Below are 20,316 nucleotides of genomic sequence, written 5' to 3'. Positions count from 1 at the left end.
CGATAACATGGTGATGACTGTTAGATGTATCCTCTGCTAGAATCAGTTCATAACTAGCATATGAGATTGTTACCTTTCATCATCAAGTTAACTTGATTATTGGCGCATTCAAAAATTCCCTTTATCCAAAATCTTCCCCTGAAATACTCACGAAGAATATCCCGCCGACGAAGAGAAAACTGTTCCTCCTGGAATACATTCAGCAACCTCTCTTCCTCCTCCCGTTCTTTTTCGGCCAGTTGCTGAAGAGCAAGACTTCCCATTCTCTCTTTCTCACTCAGCAAGATCAATTGCTTAATTACCGTATCAGCAGTACTTTCAACTGAAAAGGAAACACAATTATTATCAGCCCTATCTTCCTAAAAATAGAGAAGTATTTTAATGTAACCATTCATAATTAGTAGATGCGTAGTTTTCCCCGGCGTTGTCTAGATGATGTCTTCATGTTTCTGGGTTTCACCGTGTGGATTTTCTTTGTGACGACAGTTTCTGCGGTATTCCAACCGGCGTCTTCAATTCGATAATGGCATCGACCTGAAGACGCCGGTTGGAATACCGGAGAAACTGTCGTCACAAAGAAAATCTACACGGTGAAACCCAGAAACATGGAGACATTTATAATTAGTAGCCTGTGAAAGTAAGATCAGTACAAAAAATTTGTACTGCTGAATGAACCATGAAAACTCTCTCTATATTCCTCACCACCAGAAAAATACATCATAGTTCAATATACATACGATTAGTTAACATAACCATAAGCAAGGATTTTTTTCAATATGGATGCAAACACAATCCACACGTCCCTCTCAAAAAATAGAACTCTTCCATAGTGTACGCAGCAAGTATGCATATTGAACATGTAAGTTTGCTGAGAATGCATAAAAGAGAAATATACATCCTTCCACAAAATATGATCATGGCCTATGTTGTTTGAACTCTGCCTAGAACCCTGATGATGTGCCATTATTTGCATGAAATTATAAAGTCATACCGACAAGAAGAAAATTGAAATTATGCTATTCTTCATAAAAGCTTTGAAATTAATTGAAGAGAAATACAGAGGCATTTCAATGAATATTTCTGTCAACAATATGACACATGCACCTAAGACTAAGACTCCACTACTTAGTTGTACCTCAATCATCTACTACCACACCCCTAAGAGCTTACAGCAGTTACAAACTGTGCTTCCATGTAAAGCTGGTGTTCTTCATATTTGAGCAACATATTATACAGGGTTAACCATATTGCAATGTTTTCTCCTAAAAACTGAATTAGATGACATGCTGTTAAGATTCTGCACTGCACAAAATGTAATTGAACAATCAATCAACTTTATAAAAAGCTCCCAATGACATATATATGTATACTTTTGACTCTGGATTCCAACCATTCTATCAGCAAACTGCTATGCATCTCACAGTTATTAGTTACTTCAGGTTACACCAACCCACACACCTCCCTATACTTAAGAATATTCTTAAAGGAAAAAGATTTCCTAAGTAAACCCGACCTTTCTTATGCGTTAAATTCATGATAGAACCTTAAATTCAACTAAAATAGCAACTTCAATGCATAAAACAATATTGACACTAGTCTCAGCATCCTATAATATGAGCCAAAAGAAGTCTCATTTTGAGTCTGCATCAAAACAAAGCAATTTAATACAAACCTTGCTGAATCTGTTGGATTAACTGATTATGCTCTAACTCTCTTTGGTGTTGTATCCGATTTATTTCTGACTCTAATTTATTTTGTTCTTCTACTAATTCTTCTAAGAGCTAAAAATAAAATGAAAAAAAAATATTAGGAAGTATCCACAAGTTGATCAATGAGAATAGCAACCATCAGAAGTGTCTTTTGAAATGCTAGTAACAGATTAGTGCTTGAAAAATAGGAGGAGAAAGGAGTAAGGACCAACATAAGAGCACTATAGGGCAATAAGAATTGGATTCAATTATTACAAGGGCTACTGAAAGCAAGTGTCATGGATGGAAAGTCCGAAGGGACATCCACAAAATGAAAAGCTGCTGTGTATTTTCAATCATTGCAAGTGCAATTCATTAAGATATAATTTGAACCTTTTCCTTTTGCAACTTCATTCCTAACTGGAGTTCCACCTCCTTCTTTTGCTGTTCTTCCAACTCCCTTTCCACAGCCAATCTCTCTAACTGCTTCTGCTCCTAGTGGTAATCATAAAAATAATCATGAAATAAAATTGGTAAACATAAATTTGTTTCATTATATAAAATGCCTGACAAAATAAATATAGTCATAGATATTCATTCAAAATGAGCATTTAACCGTACTTAGTGAAAAAGAAAACGATAAATACAAGCAGACTAGTAACAGTGCCCGCTATACTATTATAATGAAAATGAAAAATAATACTACAACCAAAAGTCCTCTAGCGTTTACTCAACATGCCTTCAGTTTTTCTAGCTCCTTCACTTTGGCCTAGAACAAAAGGAAAATAAGCACAGTTAATAGCTGAAACATATGCAACACCAAAAGCCTTTACGAAAAAATTAAATTTGCAATATTACAGCATGCCAAAATAAGGAGTGGGACAGAAGTCTTGACAAAAAAATTGATGGACAGTAGAATAATTTAATTCGAAGTAATCTTGGTAATTACAAGTATGTTACAAGATGCAAAAAGTACTATTTAAAATAATTTTGAAATTAAAACAACATTTATTGCTATTACTGAATGTCAATGAACAGCCATGATTGAAGCACTTAGTTATCATTACACAGCACATATCAAACATTCATATTTATGCCAGCTTCATTACTCAAGCAGGGGAATTCTACAGGATTTGAGCAACAAAACTGAACACTGAATTGTATCTACTAATGGATTTATAAACCTCGAGGGAAGAGCTAAAATTTATGCTAAAAACACAAATATGTACCTTCCAATTTATTAAAAGGTAGTGTAAAGAACACTTTTTAGTTGACCTTAAGGCACATTCATATAGACACTCATTGCACAATATTTCTTCAAGCAGTTAATTTTTCTGATGAATCAAATACACATATATGTAAAATAATTTAGAAGCTTTCCATTGTATGTTGCCTTCTTTACTGTGATGCAATTATTAATTTCAAACAGCCTTAGAGAAACTCATTACAATTACTAATTTTGGCACTAATTTTTATCAACAATTTCCTTGTCATGATTCCTGGAAACATTTAGTTTCTCTGGTCAAAAATTCTTAATACATATTGTATTATTTTCACTGCTTTCTAGATGCCCATACAATATACTTGAATAGTCAGTTTTTCATTCCACAAGTTTACTAAGTAAAGCAATATTGTCCATTGGTATCCCCAAGCATACCAATGATGAAGAAAAAACACAGAAATTTTTTTAATGTCTATCTATGTACTTTATATAGAAAATGAAAAATTTCACAGAATTTTACTGACACTAGTAGGAATTAATGACTGCCACACCCATTTAAATTCTATTTTTCAATCAATTTAAAAATGAAGGGTGGAATTCAATAGAGGAAAAGTCATTTGCCTCAACTTAAACTAAAACCAGAAGTCCCTGACTTTGCACACTTTGCTTAAACCAGTAAAGATTCCAAGACAAGCTCTTCCTATATAGACTTTTGGACCAACTACGACATTTCACTATTGAAAATAACTTTTGGGTGAATTAAACTAGGTTCACATTAGGCTAATCTAAGGTTATTCTTTACATTAAAACAGTTAAAACCCTAGCGCACAGAGCAGTAAACATAAAGAAGGGTGGCCACAACTACCAATTCACATTAGCATGAGGAGAGCAGATACTTACATACAAGCACTCGGATGTTTAACAAATGTTTGTAATTAAAAACATTCTAAAGTGAAAAACCATTTATATCTCACCTAGAAATAAGGAAATTAGTGCACGAATAGAAACATATGCTTACCTGAAAAAGCTTATCCCTCTCCTGCAATTCACTAATGTTTAGAGGAGAGCTGCTAGCTTCTGATGAGTCATCAGTGACACACTCACTCGGATTCACATATTTGGTGCCATTTTCTGCACGAGAGAAAAAAAAATTCTTCAACATAAAGTACCATATTTCAAGTTGATATAAAGGAAAAAAATAAAGTTATTCAACACAAGGAGAGACAAAAAAAAATGATGACATACAACAGTGTACCTCCCTGAAAAGAGAAGGAGTTGGAAGCTTTTACCATCATATCCTGCAGTTAATAACAGCTAATTCTATTAAAATATGCTGAAATGGCATGATGGGAGGCTGCTGTCATAATATGTTCAAAGTATTGCTCAGGCACAAATTGAAAGAAGATTATTAAATTTGACAACAGAAAATCCTTAAGTAAATGGTAATCTGGGGTTTATTTCCATATTTTCCCTTTCAACCCTAATATTTATCTTTAACATTCATTACCTAGCTCACAATTTCTTCAGTCACTTCCATTATCTGTATAGATATGTCTTCACAAACCTCACAATATCTTGCCTTTGATAGCTAAACTTCAAATAATGACTCTATTTCTGTTCATCCATCTATTGTACCCAATAATCAAAGCCTTAAATCCTTGAATTTTAATTTTAAATTTCATACCTAAATTTGCTCATGTCATTAAAAAAATTTAAAAAACTCCTATCTTTCTCCAAAATACGTATACCTTTGAAATTATTTTGGCATACGAAGATAGGGGCATAATAGAATTCAATTTCTTGTTATGTACAGTAGACTCCCGATTATCCGGCTGCGGTTTATCCGGGTTGCGGATTATCCGTGCATGATTTTCACTCTCGCTCAATTTTTTCCGCGATCTTTGTTTTTAAAAATCCTACGCAAAATCACCAGAATTACTGCATCAATGCTAGGACATACGGGGCTTATCATTTCCGTTAGAATCCCCTTCGTAAAACGGAAGCGATCGCGCTCTAGTTGCATTCACGGGAGCACCGTGTTCCTGTTTTCCAAGCCTCGCAGTGCGCGACCGCGCTCCTTGATCACGGATACAAGTCCCGCAGCAGTTTCAACCCGGGCAACTTGTGCGAGACGCGAGTACGTGGCGTAGTGCCTGACAGTGTAGTTTGCGACGTGAAGCAGTGGTTTTGAAGCATTCGTGCAAACCTTTTTCCTGTATCCGTTATCACACAGCCACGGATGCGTGGTTTTCGAAACCAGGCCATACACAAAGCATTAATAATACGAGTACATCCACGCTATCGTCGCTAAAAAAAGATCGCGAACTGGCGAAGAAAGCTCTCAAGGAGTCCTGGAAGCACTCTAAAGCAACACAATAACTGCATAAATAATAATATATTGTTTGTTTTAAGTAAATTATGAACATTAAAAGACATTTAACTGAAAGTTTGGATTATCCGTGTTTTCCGATTATTCGTGCCATCTCTCCCCATCATTACCCCGGATAATCGGGAGTGTACTGTATATCATCTCCTCCACAATGAAGCAAGCATTCGCAGTGGAATTCTAATTTGTTACCTTATGGACCCTCTAAGGCTGAGTGGGAGTGGTGAAGGGTCGCATCTGGGGTGAAGGGGAGATTTAAGGGCCAGGTGTTCGTTCTAAGGGATCAGTCAGCTGGTCAGACATCATAATTTTGGCAGATGTCCACCAAAGCCATGTTGGCATTCAAATGTGTAATCAAGGGTTTTGCTTAATGGGCCACCTGTACGCTGACTGCAATGCACTCCCTGGGAAACTGTTCCTGTGGGAATAGGGTGGTGTCCTATTTTTTTATCGCCTAAATCAAAAGATTATTACTCCTGGAGTACCTATTTCATGCTTTTAGATTTTTAAATGATGATATCAATTTTTCGTGATTAAATGAAAAGTGAAAATTTTCAAGCACGCAAAAATGCGACGGCGAAGTCCCGAACCCTAATTCTGGACTTCAGCCTTGCCACTCAGGTCCACGATCAATCTACGTTGCAATCAGCCTTCCTGGGCACAACATTCTAGTGATGTAAAATATACGCATCTTACTGGCACTAATATGAAATTTTTTTTAAAAATCAACAACTGCAATAAAATATACATACATAATTCAGGTTGTTTCAACCTTTTGTCACTTTTCTCTCATTGCTTACCAATTTTATCTCAAGGGAATGAATTCTATGAAGGAAAACATTTAATTGGCATTCCACTCCAAAAAATAGTTTATCAAGAGGGAAAATACAACAAATTGTTGTCTCTTGATATAAACAAGAGTCAACAAATTAAAGAAAAATAGAAATATTCTACAACTCAGGGCTATTTTTTTCCAAAGAATTTTCAATCATGTAACGTTAAAAGCAAATCAGTTTTTGAATGGAGAAATAGTAAAGATATAAATAAATACATATTTTGACATTATGACACTTAAGCCACATTCTCAGAAAAAATTATTATTATTTTTTCTATCACTAAAAAAAAAAACTAGGATTATGACTGGTAGTTTACACTTCCATTCCAATTATTTAATGGCACATAATGAGTATGAAACACACAGTGATAATTTTTGACCACTCCATCGAGAATTCACAGACATTATTATTTATTTTCGAAGTTCAAACAAAAATATGTATTTCTACATAATATATTTAATGCCCTAATTTAATGTCATTGTCCATACAACTATGTGTCAATTTTCAAATTGAAATACAGACTCAGACTGAGCACAACTAAAATGCACAATTTTATCATAATTTTATCACTATATATATAAATAATTTAAATTATCACAAGTCAGTAAACCATTAGGTTTAAAAAGAAATAACACCTGATGTGCTATTCAATTTGCAATTTACCAGTTAAAAAACCTGAATTTGGCTAGCTAAAATTACATATCCTAAGTATCGTAAACATTTTCAAATATAAACTTTAAGTCCAGGTTCCAGCTATTCTGAGAATATTAACATAGCACCACAAGCAAAGCATGTCAAGGACATAGTTCAATACATTCATGCAAAGCATGCCAGAAAAATTATGCAGTAATGTAGCACACATCAATTTCATCAATAACAAATATTTTTCCCTACTTAAAGTTTAATGGACACACCCTCTCAATAAAATTATTATTCTTACCCACATGTAATGGTATTCCGTATGCTTTGTCAGTCCCCATCAAAAATAACAATGGAATTCACATTAAATTACACCAACATTTCCAAAAATTTTCTAAAATTTTTAGTAACTAAAGCAGCCATTATCAGTCAGCTTGTTCTGCAATTGAATACAGTCAAAATTGTTGAAAATTAACATTGGCACGCCAAAAGCCTGCAATGGTAAATAAAATGTAGCACATGAATCTTGTACAGCCAGGATTTAATTAAAGAAATCATACACTTGCTTCACATTTGACTGATAGATTAACACTAGGTCGAGACAAGAGTAATTGGTAGTGCAGAAGTGTTGCATTAAAGATTTTCTCTATGTTGGAAATGAGAAAACCTTAAAAGTTTTAACGAAAGAATGGCTATCTCAATGTGATAGAAATATTCATTTATTATGGGGAAAAATTTTTACGGCTTCCAACTATAAAAAGAAATCCCCAGCATAACTAAAAAAAATCACCAATCTTATTTTGAAAAAGAACAATGTAGTCTGAGGCACATTGATTCCTTACTCCTACACTACAAAATTGAGTCACTAATAGATGATGATGGTCATTTGTCATAATCTCTTATTTCATTCAAATGATTTTATAGAGTTATTTTCTTAAACAGTCTAGAAATTTTAACGGAAACATAGGTATATCCACGAATATTTTTTATATTTAATTGTAAATTATAATATAATATAAATTTTATACCTCTAAATTCAAAAAGAAATATTAATTGATAGTACATATTTTTTCTTTCTTGAATGCTAATTCACGCATAAATTTGAATTTGTGAATATCTACTGAACAAAAATTTCTTATTATCATCTATTTCATTAGTACTTGCAGGTAATGATGCAAAGGAGTTTTACAAACAAATAAAGTTGATAACCAGACGAGGTAATCAGAAGGGGCCTGATCAGTATTACACTGGCGAGATGGGTACAAAAGCTGTAGTCAAGCTCTTGTAAAGAAGTACTTGAAGGAAAATGGGTGAAAAAGAGTATAAAAAAGCTGCATGGAGGGCATAATATGGTCAGAAATGATTGGACTCTCTTGGATGAGATAGTGAAAATACACAGTGAGCAGGCAATGGATTTCAAGGATGCAATAGAGGATGTGTGGAGGGCTGAAGAAGACTATGCAAGACGTAAATGGTTTGTAGGCATTATAAAGAGTGTAGTAAGGATGATAGGGATTCATGGAAACCTACCATACGCAGTGCATATATCATTTTCACACTCTGAATAGAATTTTATTGATGTTTGAACAATTCATTTGCGGGAAATTCAATTCTGAAGTCAATACCACTACTTCAACTATGTATTTAAATGAAGGTTATGGCACTGAGCAATCGTAAATATGAAGTTTATCTTAAGAAAAGGAATCAGCTTTTAACTATTGCTATATACTATTAAGGAGTGGGGGGAGCAGGGGAGAATTGCCAGTATGAATTGCTACGTTATTACAAAGCACACACACAAAATATGCAATTAGATAGTTTAAGGCATATCCATACAGCAGTTTACCATGAATGGAGAATATAAATTATGTGTAATTCTCTCAGTTTCAGACACATATTAGAAGATCATTATAGTAAGCACTGATGAAACCTGGGAAATGGCATATTATACAATCTCGATACAGCCAAGCTCCATTGAAAATGGCTCCATTCAACATTTGAGAGGGTGGAAACAAGAAAATTAAAGATTTACAGGAGTTGTGTAGACAGAACAATACATTTTAATTAAACAGTCACTCTTTATTTAAAGAAATAAGGCATAAATACCACGGCCATAGTTCATACACTCACAGATAATACACAACCCACACTGCAAAATCATTTGGACATGTGATTGGGGTATATTAGCGATGGTTTTGAAGAAAAGAATCCAAACTCGCTCACATGTGCTATCAGGAGCACAACGGGGAGGAAATCATGACTCCTAACATAATTCAAAACAAGCCCACAATATTTGGATGTGTCAATAAAATATCAAGTAAGCTCATCTAAGCCAAGGACACCATACCACCAGTCATCCATAACAGAGTTCACTGAGTTCTTTGCAGCTCTGCCAATTCCTGCTCAGGACAAGCCACACAAAGTTGCTTGAATTAGCATGCTCAGGCACATGAGGAGGATAGTAAATCAGCCATAGCTGAACATGCTTGATAAAAGATACATATATATTTCAAAAAAGACCAAAATTCTAGTCAAAGAGAAAAGATATTTTCCCAGACTACCTAATTAAAGAGGTTTTTAAACATTTTAACTGCAATTGCAGCTTAAACGGTAACAAGCTACTTTTAAAATTGGTGTCACAACTAATATATAGAATTCAAAAGTGATATCAGCAGAGAAAACTTAAGGGGCAAGCCAATGTATCTAATAGGGAGTACAAGGTATTCAATACCAATTAAAGTAATACTTTTAAATAGTCCCACTAACAACACCGGCAGGGAAATTTTTCACACAGCCTCAGGATAAAATAAAGCATTTGAGCACCCCAGAAATGAATGTTTAAGCAAAAGATCAGGAAGAATAACAGTTCCACCACAGTATATTTCTTACGCCATGAAGGAGACCTTATGTAAGGATTTTATGCACAGACATGCTTCAAAAAGTAAATTATATCATCACATCATCAATTATATCGCTCTTGAAAATATAGACAACTTACACAACAGAAAGATTTAATAACACTGGTTTCGCTTGTTACAGCATTTATTAGGTACCGCTAATTTCAAGTAGGGCCTCCCACAGTGGGGGCAGATGAGGCAGACTGATACAGAGTTAAGGGGCCGATAATTTAGATTGGTAAAGATTCAAATACTATTTCTCTTCTGGGGAGGGGGGCCTCACACCCAAACTCTACCCCGGGTCACAAGAAGTCAGTCAGCAGCCCTGATTTCTTCGGCATAAGTCCTCCCATCTGATAACTTTCACTTCAGGATACCAGGAATTAGCACATAAACACCTCTGACCGCAGTGAAGGAATGTATGCAATGACACATCCGACTTGTGTGCAATATAATCTGAAATCCACCTCAAGCATTTTCCAACCCCTATGCACCAATAACTCACTGTTGCCCCTTTACCCCTACGCAAACCACCCTTCCTACCTCCAATCTTTCCTGCATTAACTTATGCACGCATGGGATTTGCACTGGATGATGCAATGATAAACCAAATCAGTTTCACTAAATCCCTCAACTGTAGAAGTCTATTTTTGTCTGCACACTTCCACATGTTCTCCCCAGAAATATCAGAAAACAATGATGTTTAAAAAAAAACTGAATTTAGCCTACATAAAAACCTTCAAATTAAAAAAAAAATTAAAGCAAAATGGAAATAATAATAATAAGAAGTTGCCTAGCATATAAAACCCCAAGCATCACATATTTTCAAACCAATTACTGAAAATAATGCATCTCAAGCATGCAAAAAACTCGAAATGCATTTTCCTTTAATCAATTTCAACAATCACATCTTGTGACACTCAATGTCACCCATTGCAGCCAGAGGATACTACATTGAAGTAAAGCTACCAAATAACTCCACAGAGAACCTGGCATGCGAAATAATAAAAGGTAATTCATGATCTAAACAAAAATATTTATCGTTTAAGAAGCTTTATGACTCACTAATACAAAGTAATTAAAGAAAAACTTTTCACAATACCTTGGCACAGAAACTTCATCATCTCTTCGGTTCCTTTTTGAGTTACTTCTTTAGGTGGGTAAATCAAAAGATCACAATCAACATGTATTTCCCTGAGACAGAAGGCCGTACACAGCTCCTTAGGAAGGGCTTTTAATTTGTTTGACCTCACATCAAGAATCTGAAGGCGTTTTAAATTTCCCATTGTAGTCGGTAAATGTTTCAAGTTGTTGTTAGATACATCGAATTCTTGAAGCTTAGATAACTCCCCTATTGATTCAGGGAGGGTTTTTAATCTGTTGTTGTTAACCTTTAAGATCTGAAATGAAATTAATATTGAATGTAAGCGAGAATACTCCCTTCTTCCCACAGTTAACTACGACATATAAGTAACGCATGAGATGCTGCTGACCTGCAAATTCCTTAAGGCATTAATGTCTGAAGGCAAACTAACAAAATGATTACGTTCGATATTTAAGATCTGTATCAGTATCAAATCTTGCAAGCTTCCTCCTCCAGAAAGAGACGAAAGCTGGTTATCCTGAAATATAAGTTATTACATCCAATTATTTGAGAAGAGAATTTAATTAACAACCTCCTCTCAAAAAAAAACTTGTGTGCCCCTTTACCTGAAGATACAAAGCATCCTTACGAAAAACTTTACAAAGAGAATATATCCCGGAAGGAACAGATTTCAAAGCGCAGTCGGACAGATCAAAAACTGGCTCCGGATTTTCACGAGCCTATAGAGGAAGAAAAACTAATGTTAGGCAAGATACTCGCAACGACAGCCAAGGGATATTCTTCTGAAATCATCATGATCAACTACAACGCACCAAGTACAACTTATGCTCAAGCCTTGCTTTGTAATCCATTCCTTTTCTGTCTTTCCTTCCAAACAAAGTCAACGGCATGATTGGTCACTACGTTTATCTTTGACAAACCTAGCATATATAAACTTCTTCATTATGATTTACTTCACCGTGCACAGAGACAAGCAGGCAAAAATATTTTTATTCAAGTTTCGAGCGTTCCATTTCACTTATTATGTAAGTCAACAAAGTAACTTCGAGGAAAAAAATCTGTATTCACAAATACAATGCCACCTCAGTCTTTCAGTTCTAGTATTAGATGTGTCGCTATACTAATGGCAGAAATATTTCCGTCACGAGCCTTGGCAATAAAAATATAATCAACAATTAGTAAATCTGTCAATCACTGTACATGCGGGAACGCCCACTCGACCGCTTTGTTTCACAATTAGTAGGGCTTAAACTTGTTTGGAGCTTGCGGAAAACATAAATCAATAAATAGCGCACATGAATCTAATTCTCCGAATCCATTTCACTCACACAAACGGTAAAATTTACAAATACAAACACTCAACATGAGACTACTCTATTCCTTACAGGCCAATGGAAACAAAGGAAACAACCAGAAACAACTAAATTAACAAAAGAAGTAAGATATTTATTAATGAAAGTTCGTGGATGGGACATCTGAGGACGCTGCGTATCCATTACCGTGGGTACGCGGGCAACTTGAACAAGATCTGGCACAGGATTTGGCGAGTGCATGAATTGATTGCGAGTGAATGCCTCATCTGCTCAATTTCATTACTGTTTAATACTTATGATAGAATTTTTGGGTAAGATGTTATTTCTAATATGTAAGATAGTACATCAAGAGAGTGTGATGTCATCAACTTCTCATAAGGCAATAGTAAAGCTTCTCATAGGCTTCACTATCATTTTCAGGCCGTAAATAGCCGTAGAAGTAGGCGCACTATTCATTAATAATTAGGGCGCCTAATAGTAGTAGGCGCACTAATAATTAATTCCCTATCTATTTCAACTTAAATCATTATCATAACCGACAGCTAAAAAATGGATAATAATCCTTGCCTATTGAAAATCCTTGTTGTTCTTGAGTTCTCTTCTCAACAGATGGAACTATTTTGCTAGTTGTAACTGAAATATTGCTAACCAGCCTATGACTTCGTGTTCATCTCTTTTCGCCTCTACTCTTCCCTTCCTGTCCCCGAGATGTGCCTCTACCTGCGTTGACTGTGTATTGCTTAAATATTGGTGATCACCATCTAAAAACATGGTCCATATTAACTTTATTTCATTGAAGTGAGGATAATTACTATACTCATCCAACCCCTTCACATTCAGGTTGGGTTCGATGCCGTATAAAAGACAATGAAAGACAAAAAACACTCTCCTCTCACAACTAAATTTTTGGTGACCATACTACCTTCCTCGGAGTTGGGTACAAGAGTCTAGAGTTTTTTTTTATTCTGTCTTTCATACTAAGTCTTTCCCAACCTGGGTTATATATACATACTCCTTCATGGGCAACTGCCCCCTCTAAAAACAAAAATAAATTTAGTTCAAAACATAAGTTATATGAACAAATTTTCCTTTTGAAGAAAAATTATTTTATTAATGGGATTGTATTCATTGTATTAATGCCTATCAAACAGATTTTATTTCCTAATTATTTATCTTCAGGCAGTCAAAATGCAGGAGCAAAAGTATGGAGCCAGAATATCACAAAGGACTAACATGAGATAATAAATTATATAAATCATGGATAATAATGAAATGAGGAGGGATTAATGTATTATCCATTTATTTCCAAATATTTCTTTTCATTACATAATTTGTATGATAAATGGGTAATATTTTTATTTTTCATGGCTAAACAGTTTTACCCTAGAATCCAGTACCTATATAGCTGCAAAGGTTTAAGCCCTAAATCAAATGTTAATCTGAAATTGAAATGTAACTCATATAACTCATTATGTTACTCATACAACTTGTAAATTTATAGAGTACATTAATTATACTCATGCTTCTTGACTTTTTATAGCCCTGATTTCCACAGACAAGAGACACAGTAAAATCCTATTCTCTCTTTTGCAAGCAGTGCCACAAAAAATAGGATACCTAGGTAATGCTGTTGCTAAATTTTCAACCTTTGCTAATATAGATCCAATATTTTGAGATTAGTCTCTCAAATTCAAAATATCTAATCATTAGCAGCACCCAATCTCATAGACTGGACAGGTGAATTTAATCCCCCAGGATTTTGGACCAGTGTACTGATCCAATCTATAGTTTATTTGAATCTGGGATAAAGTCAATAGATACATGTTTCCTAGTCTTTTCAAACAAAATGAATTAACAACACCTCACTCTAGTCAGAAAAGTTCACAAAAATCTAAATCACATTTTGTATATCTATTGAATTATTCCACATGGTCCATTTTCAAGTAGGTACCACATCATACTTAAGGGCATGCTGAATATTTGCCATTAAGCCTCACATACACATTGATTAAGAGAAAGAACTGGGACAAAAAGTTAAAAAAATACTTACCACATTTTTGAGACATAAATTTTTGATTGATGCACGTTAACGCAAAGAGGAGCGAAGTGGAGAACCCTTTTCTTAAATGAAATAGGAATTCATTTGATATGATAACTTAAGTGTTCATTCATGATTCTTTCATTCCATTTGTAAGAAAACCCACTTAAAATGAAGAGGTCTATTCAAGCCAAAATAATCTCATTAATGGCTTTGTTGGGAGGAAATAAGTTGATTTTTAAAGTGGACTTAATGAAGTTGGTTTTCCAAATTACATCTGAGGGATGAATTGTAATTGATAGGATTGGAGCTCATAAATAAATTTGTAGTTGTACATTTACTCATTCTCTCTATGTAAATAATTAACTGAAGAACCTGGCATTTGAAATGTGGATACAGAACAAAATAAAAAATTAAACAGAGTCCCTGAAGGGCCAATATCTGCTAATAATTTATCATATTATTTGGGGACTTGAGGGAAATGATATACCTAAAATGGAAGTACACAGCCAGAAATTTTTAGTAAATCTCTGGAGTGATAAGATGATATGACAATGAAGAGATTCTGGGTTCTACTGCATTCGTCATTTACAAATGACACCAATGTCAAAAGCCACCATGCTTTCATCATCAGGTCTAAGGTGAAAAGACAGGAATTTATTTGTTACCTTTCATGGTGCTGGCCAGCTTCTCTTCAGCACATTTTTGGTTAGGAATCTCTTCCAAACATTGCTGATAGCATAGGCGGATCCACGTGGGGGGGGCACGGGGGCACGTGCCCCCCCCAGACCCTCAAAAATATGCAAGATTTTTAATAAGGTCCCATTATGATTGCGTTCGTTTTGTATTACGAGGTATCGTTGTGCCCCACCCAGAACAAAATCCTGGATACGGCCTTGCTTGTGCCCCTCCCAGAAAAAAATCCTGGATCCGCCCCTGGCTGATAGGATAGTCAATGTCTCTGTTGAAGTTGTACACCTTGTGAATTTCTATTTCAAATCTGGGATGCGTTGTGTTAAGGTAATTGTTAAGTTCACCATCTGACTTGTAATGGAGCCATTGATCACCCGATCAGAATTTTGATGCAAATACAATACATATCAGACTGAGAAAGCAATTAACATTTAATCGCGAACATGCATTTGAGTTATCATCATATTTCAGAACACTTAACATTTGAATCATACCAAGGGTTATATGTATGCTCATAAATTGAAATACAGGTGGGGTAAAAATTGAAATTTGGGGTAAAATTTTCAGGGAAACAGAATCTCCGTAAGCCCTCTCGCTAGGTAGGTACCCTGCTGAAATGAACTATTTTTACCCTATAGGAATGGCCATTACCTGCTTGCTCCCCTCTACTTGCAGATCAGACACACTTTCCAAGCAGAAGTAGTATGATTACTTTTTCTGTTATCTTATGAATCAAGATAGAACTTGACTACAGTTTCAGCTATCCAAAAACTATGGTTTGCCAAGAATCAATGTAATCACAGTTCTAATTTCATTAACTGTTGGTGCTGATTATTCCTCGGATTAAAGCATAGCATTTATGTTATACTATGAAATTGATGAATTTGCATTTTGCATACCATGGAGAGAAAATGCCATATCTTTGATTGCAGATTGAGATGGCAAACAGTCGTAGCCCTACCCTGTCGTCATACATTTATTGTGAAATTATCACTCCTCCCGTGATTAATAAAAACAAAGGGCATAACATTTTTGCTTACTAATTTTTCATTCAAATCTCCGACATCAGATGTGGAAAAACCTTGAAACGAGTGACCTTAGTCATTACAGTTTTAGTTCTTGTTGAATTTCTTATCGCCCTCAATAACTTTTCTTACTGATTGGACAAGAAATAAAATCAATAATTTAAAATGTGAATTCTTATTTCATCCTTTAAGGTGATCATACTCATCAGAATTACATTGACTTGTTATTTACTAGGACACCCAGAGGAAAAGAAGTAGGATCCCTTTCTCCCACCTTAAGTGTTTCCCAGAGGGGCCCCTAAATTTTTTCTCAGAAAGGTGAGGATAAGAGCACCAAGGATAAAATATAAATGCGTTGAATGCATAGAGAATTAAAAGAATTTCACAAGAGAGTAACACACGGATGCAGATGCAGCCAAGGAGTGTAAGAACATACACTCCCACATTAATATTGGCACTGGGAAATGTGAAATCTTTGTTTTGATTTTCAGTTTAGTCAATAGGAGCCTGACAAAAAATTCCATCACACTCTCTGAAAATAGCATTTGAATGCCCTTTCAAAGTTGACTCTAAGTCTTGGCACGCTGGTCTCTGATTTATTCGTGGCTGCTATAAAAATTCTTCTAATGGGTTACTGATAGGAATTGAACCTGCAATTCCTCAAAGGTTATGGGGCACTAAACTAACGTATATATCAAATTATACCTATGTAAAAATTTTATACAACACCTACACGATTTAATATATATTACCCAAAGGTTATGTCAATGGGTAGCTGGGTTTATTCCATCGTCTGGACGGATGATTTTTTTTATTGCTAGAATTTGTTGCATTTTCTATCTTGGTAACAACATTAAACAAAAAATGAACACGATTTTTTCACAATCTTTAAATGATACCCCTACCATTGTAACTACATACAAAATATTTCTCTGGCTCTGGAGAACCATCCCATTCTCTCTTGAAAAAGACCTTACTGGATTACTTGCAGCAGCTTCACAGGATTTTTTCCATCAGTTTCATTTTGTTGACTGATCATTAACAAGTAGATAGGAGAGCATTCCTCCTCATTCTGTACTCCGTGGGAGTCAGCATTCCCCTGAAAATAATAGTACAGTTAATCGCCCAATTCTTAAATTGCATATGAGAAATAAATTGCAGAAAGCAATTTAAGAATCTTACTTAATACAGGCAATCAGCACAACACTGATATTTTGAACTAAAATGTTAAAATCAAAGTTTCATGCCCACCTTAGTATCGTATCGTAAGACACGGTAAGTCCCTTGTCACACATCCTCTGGTAAAGCTCCCAGCATTCCTTTTCCTTGGCAGACTTGAACTCTGGTTTTTGGGGCCCGATTTCCTCGCCCTCATCATCGCGACCGCCGTTTCCATCACCAGTCTCTTCCTCTCTCTTTCCCCTCTCCCCGCCATTGGACACCCTGTTCCCGCCTGCTGTAGTGGGGCGATGCGTCGCTGTCGTCCCTCCGCCCCTCGCCCTCTCTTCAGCCGCTGCCTTGGAGGAGGCGCCGCCCTGCCGTTCGGTCAGCGTCACTACCAACCCGCGCTGCTGTTTCCCCGCGTTCGACGTGGAAGTGGTGTGCGATTTGTCGCTGGCGGCGCCACCGGTGCGGAGGTCCTCTTCACCTTGGCCACTCGCGTGGGAAGACTGTACGCTCCTCGAGCCCGTCTTCTCCTTGAGTTCAGTGTGGTCCTCCTCACTGCAACGGAATGAATTCGATCTTTTATTGTTAAAAAGAAAGGTCTTCGAACATAGACGTAAACAGATGTGCCCCTTTGTGCTAGTGGGTTTCAACATCAACTCGGACCGTTGTCTTCACACTCTCAATATTTTCACATTCAAGACATTAATTCCCCATTCAAGACATAGCGTGTGCTGTGAGATGTTCCGAGTAAACTATTCATGACTCCTCTTTAAAAAGTTTTGATCATTTTGCCCTGCACAAGCTGTTTCCATGATCAATGAGAAAAGTTGGTGCATTTTTAAAATATTCAAACCTTGACAACAGTTCACCTTTGAAATGAGGTAAAGAAACAGTGGCGCCGACTCCATGGGGCTTGAGGGGGCCCGAGCCCCCTCAATAATTCGTTATGGGTTTGAGGAAAAAAGTGTCAGGCTTGTCGATTTTCCCCGGAGTGTCCAGATATCGGGATTAGAGTTCTCAGTGTTCTAATATTGATCATATGGCTCTTCTAAAATGCTTAAAAAACTTAAAACTCATTACTTATAAAATTTCTCGGGGAAAGATCCCCGGTTTGGGCCCCCCAAATATTTTTTGTAAGTCGGCGTCCCTGTAAAGAAATAACCGGACAAGCAACGTACAAAGCTAACACTCCATTCATTAGAAATGCACTGTTGATCAAGCCTTGTACAAACATGCGATTCGCGAGCGAAACCTTGTTCTATATTTCCACTTATCACTTCCATTTATTTGCAAAAAAGGTGCTTGTTTATAAAAAAAATATAATCGTCTTACTTTTACGTGACTATAAAATTATATTTTCCCTTGGGTGAAGTGTATTAAATTATAATGAACTTCACCGGTGGCGTAACTAGGACTCGGCTTTGGGGGGGATGAACCAGATTATTTATTATTAGGTGCATTATATATTATTAGGTGTATTAATTACATAGACCTGTTATAGTTCGCTAACTATGAGAATAAACTATTTATTTGAAAAAATTCGAGAGCTAAAGCATTTAGTTACAGTAATTCAAATAATTAGGATTGCTGTGATATTCATTTTTAATTTTATGGGTGTGTGGGGATTATATACCCCAATTCCTCCCCATAGTTACGCCACTAAACTTTACTAAAGTCAGGCTAAAGGCGCACGAACAGTGATGCCCGTTATAGTGAGCTCGATGAACGTGTATCGAAGTAATTGCCTACATTTCAAGCAACCCGCATTGTACACGAGTACATATATTTGCATACTCTTTAGGATATGTTGCAGGTAATAGGGGTCGAAGTTGACGAGAAGGCATAATACAGATATATGTACCCAAAAAAGTACTCAGAGAAAACTAATTACTAGTCAGCAACCCTCCAATTACAGCGATGATAATTCAAAATTATACAAAATCGAACAAATTTAGAAATTATTATTTTTTTCCCTGTAAAATTTTAGAGTAAATTATTCTCGGGTCAAGTAACGCTTTAGGTCTTCTGTCTGCCAATTCAATAGGCTGTATATCAGTCACTGTATTCATGCACTCTAACCTTCAAACATGATTGAATGCCAAAGCTACGAAATTGGAGTCATTCAAAAAATGACAAAACACGAAACGCAAACGCAATACAGGTACATTGAACTGGTGAACTTAACGAGAAATCATTTTTATGATTAATTTTTTCCTATTTCCTTAGTGATTTTTTAAAAAAAGGATTATAGAAGGGGGCTGCCTTGTTCACTACACTCAAATCAGCACTTGGTAAACGTTGGAAACTGGTTCTATTCTTATCATTATTATCTTTCGTCTTGCAGATAAAAAGTCCCAATAAAGTTTTTCTTCGACCTTTTCTTACATGAGGTCTAATTTGAATTAATACCACATTCTTCATATGTATGTAAAAATTATATTCCTGCTCTAAATTTTCTGTCGATTAAGATATTTTACTTGCAAATGTTTAATTATATAAAAAGTATTTATCGCAGATGTTTCGTGCCTTTTAATCAATAAATTATTGAAAAATGTTAGTTTCATATTAAAAATCCCGGTGTCTAGATTGATAAACTATTATAAAAAGCGAACGTAAAAACGAACCATTAGTCGTCTTTTTGATAATTAACCATCGTAAAAAGTTTCAAGGGAAAAACTATAACGCCGGTAACAATTGCATATCCTATTAATTATTTAGAAACGTTGACAATATTTTTAAAAATATTAAATATTACATTTTATCACTAGGAGTGGCAGTGTAATAAGGATCGGAATTTAGCTTCAGTCATGGGAAGAGCAGAACGAGGGATGAAGTGAGGAAAAGATATCTCCACACATAGGTCGCTCGTTAATCTCATCTCACGCGTCTTGCCGCTGCCGGCGGCGGCGGCGTTGAGAGTCAGTGGATGGAAGAGAAGCCTCAACGGAAAACCAGGAAGACACGGAGAGAGAGAGAGAGAGAGAGTGCCGCGTGATTAACGGATCTGGGTGTGTAATTGCGAGCGGGAGGAGGTGTCGCGAGAGGAGCGGGCCCGCGCCGTCGCCCTTAATTGGCGGACGGCGGCGGTGGCGGAGGCCGTGTGGCGGAGGCGAGTGGGCGGGGAACACCGTGCACAATGCCTGCGCACACCATTAAGTGAAACATGGGGAGGGGAGAGGGTGCGGGGGCGGCGCATTCTCGTGAGTACGAGGCGTGTGTACAACCGGGGAATAATCGTTCATTGCGGGGGGGCCTTCACCTCACCCCGAGTACGCGGAAAAGAGACTCAGGGAAAGGAGTGAACGCG

At 36.2% G+C, this 20,316-nt stretch overlaps 2 protein-coding genes and 1 long non-coding RNA gene across 6 annotated transcripts in view; 1 reads left to right on the top strand and 2 right to left on the bottom strand.

The window, feature by feature from the left end:
- LOC124164468 (E3 ubiquitin-protein ligase LRSAM1-like) overlaps positions 1 to 12,164 on the bottom strand; it is a 37,013-nt gene extending 24,849 nt beyond the window's left edge. Inside the window, exons 1-9 of one of the 3 annotated variants that reach the window (XM_046541797.1) lie at positions 11,586 to 12,164; positions 11,379 to 11,492; positions 11,162 to 11,290; positions 10,771 to 11,068; positions 3,929 to 4,041; positions 2,428 to 2,457; positions 2,082 to 2,183; positions 1,673 to 1,781; positions 152 to 322 (exon numbers count right to left, since the gene is read on the bottom strand). In XM_046541797.1, the coding sequence (XP_046397753.1) occupies positions 152 to 322; positions 1,673 to 1,781; positions 2,082 to 2,183; positions 2,428 to 2,457; positions 3,929 to 4,041; positions 10,771 to 11,068; positions 11,162 to 11,290; positions 11,379 to 11,492; positions 11,586 to 11,663 (1,144 nt within the window). In that variant the 5' untranslated portion in view covers positions 11,664 to 12,164. Of the gene's footprint in view, positions 1 to 151; positions 323 to 1,672; positions 1,782 to 2,081; positions 2,184 to 2,427; positions 2,458 to 3,928; positions 4,042 to 7,072; positions 7,197 to 10,770; positions 11,069 to 11,161; positions 11,291 to 11,378; positions 11,493 to 11,585 lie in introns of those variants that run through there. The other 2 variants (XM_046541803.1, XM_046541808.1) reach the window with 2 other exon arrangements.
- Positions 12,165 to 12,237: 73 nt separating this feature from the next.
- LOC124164483 lies at positions 12,238 to 13,679 on the top strand. Its single transcript, XR_006866050.1, has 2 exons — positions 12,238 to 12,397; positions 13,266 to 13,679. It is a non-coding gene; the product is annotated as an uncharacterized LOC124164483 (long non-coding RNA).
- A 1,551-nt stretch (positions 13,680 to 15,230) lies between these two features.
- The window catches only part of LOC124153238 (translation initiation factor IF-2), a 30,716-nt gene continuing 25,630 nt past the window's right edge, over positions 15,231 to 20,316 (bottom strand). For both annotated transcript variants that reach the window (XM_046526339.1, XM_046526344.1), the window contains exons 4-5: positions 17,094 to 17,564; positions 15,231 to 16,941 (exon numbers count right to left, since the gene is read on the bottom strand). In XM_046526339.1, the coding sequence (XP_046382295.1) occupies positions 16,881 to 16,941; positions 17,094 to 17,564 (532 nt within the window). In that variant the 3' untranslated portion in view covers positions 15,231 to 16,880. The remainder of the gene's footprint in view (positions 16,942 to 17,093; positions 17,565 to 20,316) is intronic.

Source organism: Ischnura elegans, chromosome 1 (genome assembly GCF_921293095.1).
Source record: "Ischnura elegans chromosome 1, ioIscEleg1.1, whole genome shotgun sequence".
Classification (NCBI taxonomy): domain Eukaryota; kingdom Metazoa; phylum Arthropoda; class Insecta; order Odonata; family Coenagrionidae; genus Ischnura; species Ischnura elegans.
Note: the sequence above shows the minus strand (reverse complement) of the source record. Positions and strands in the feature narration are given on the sequence as shown.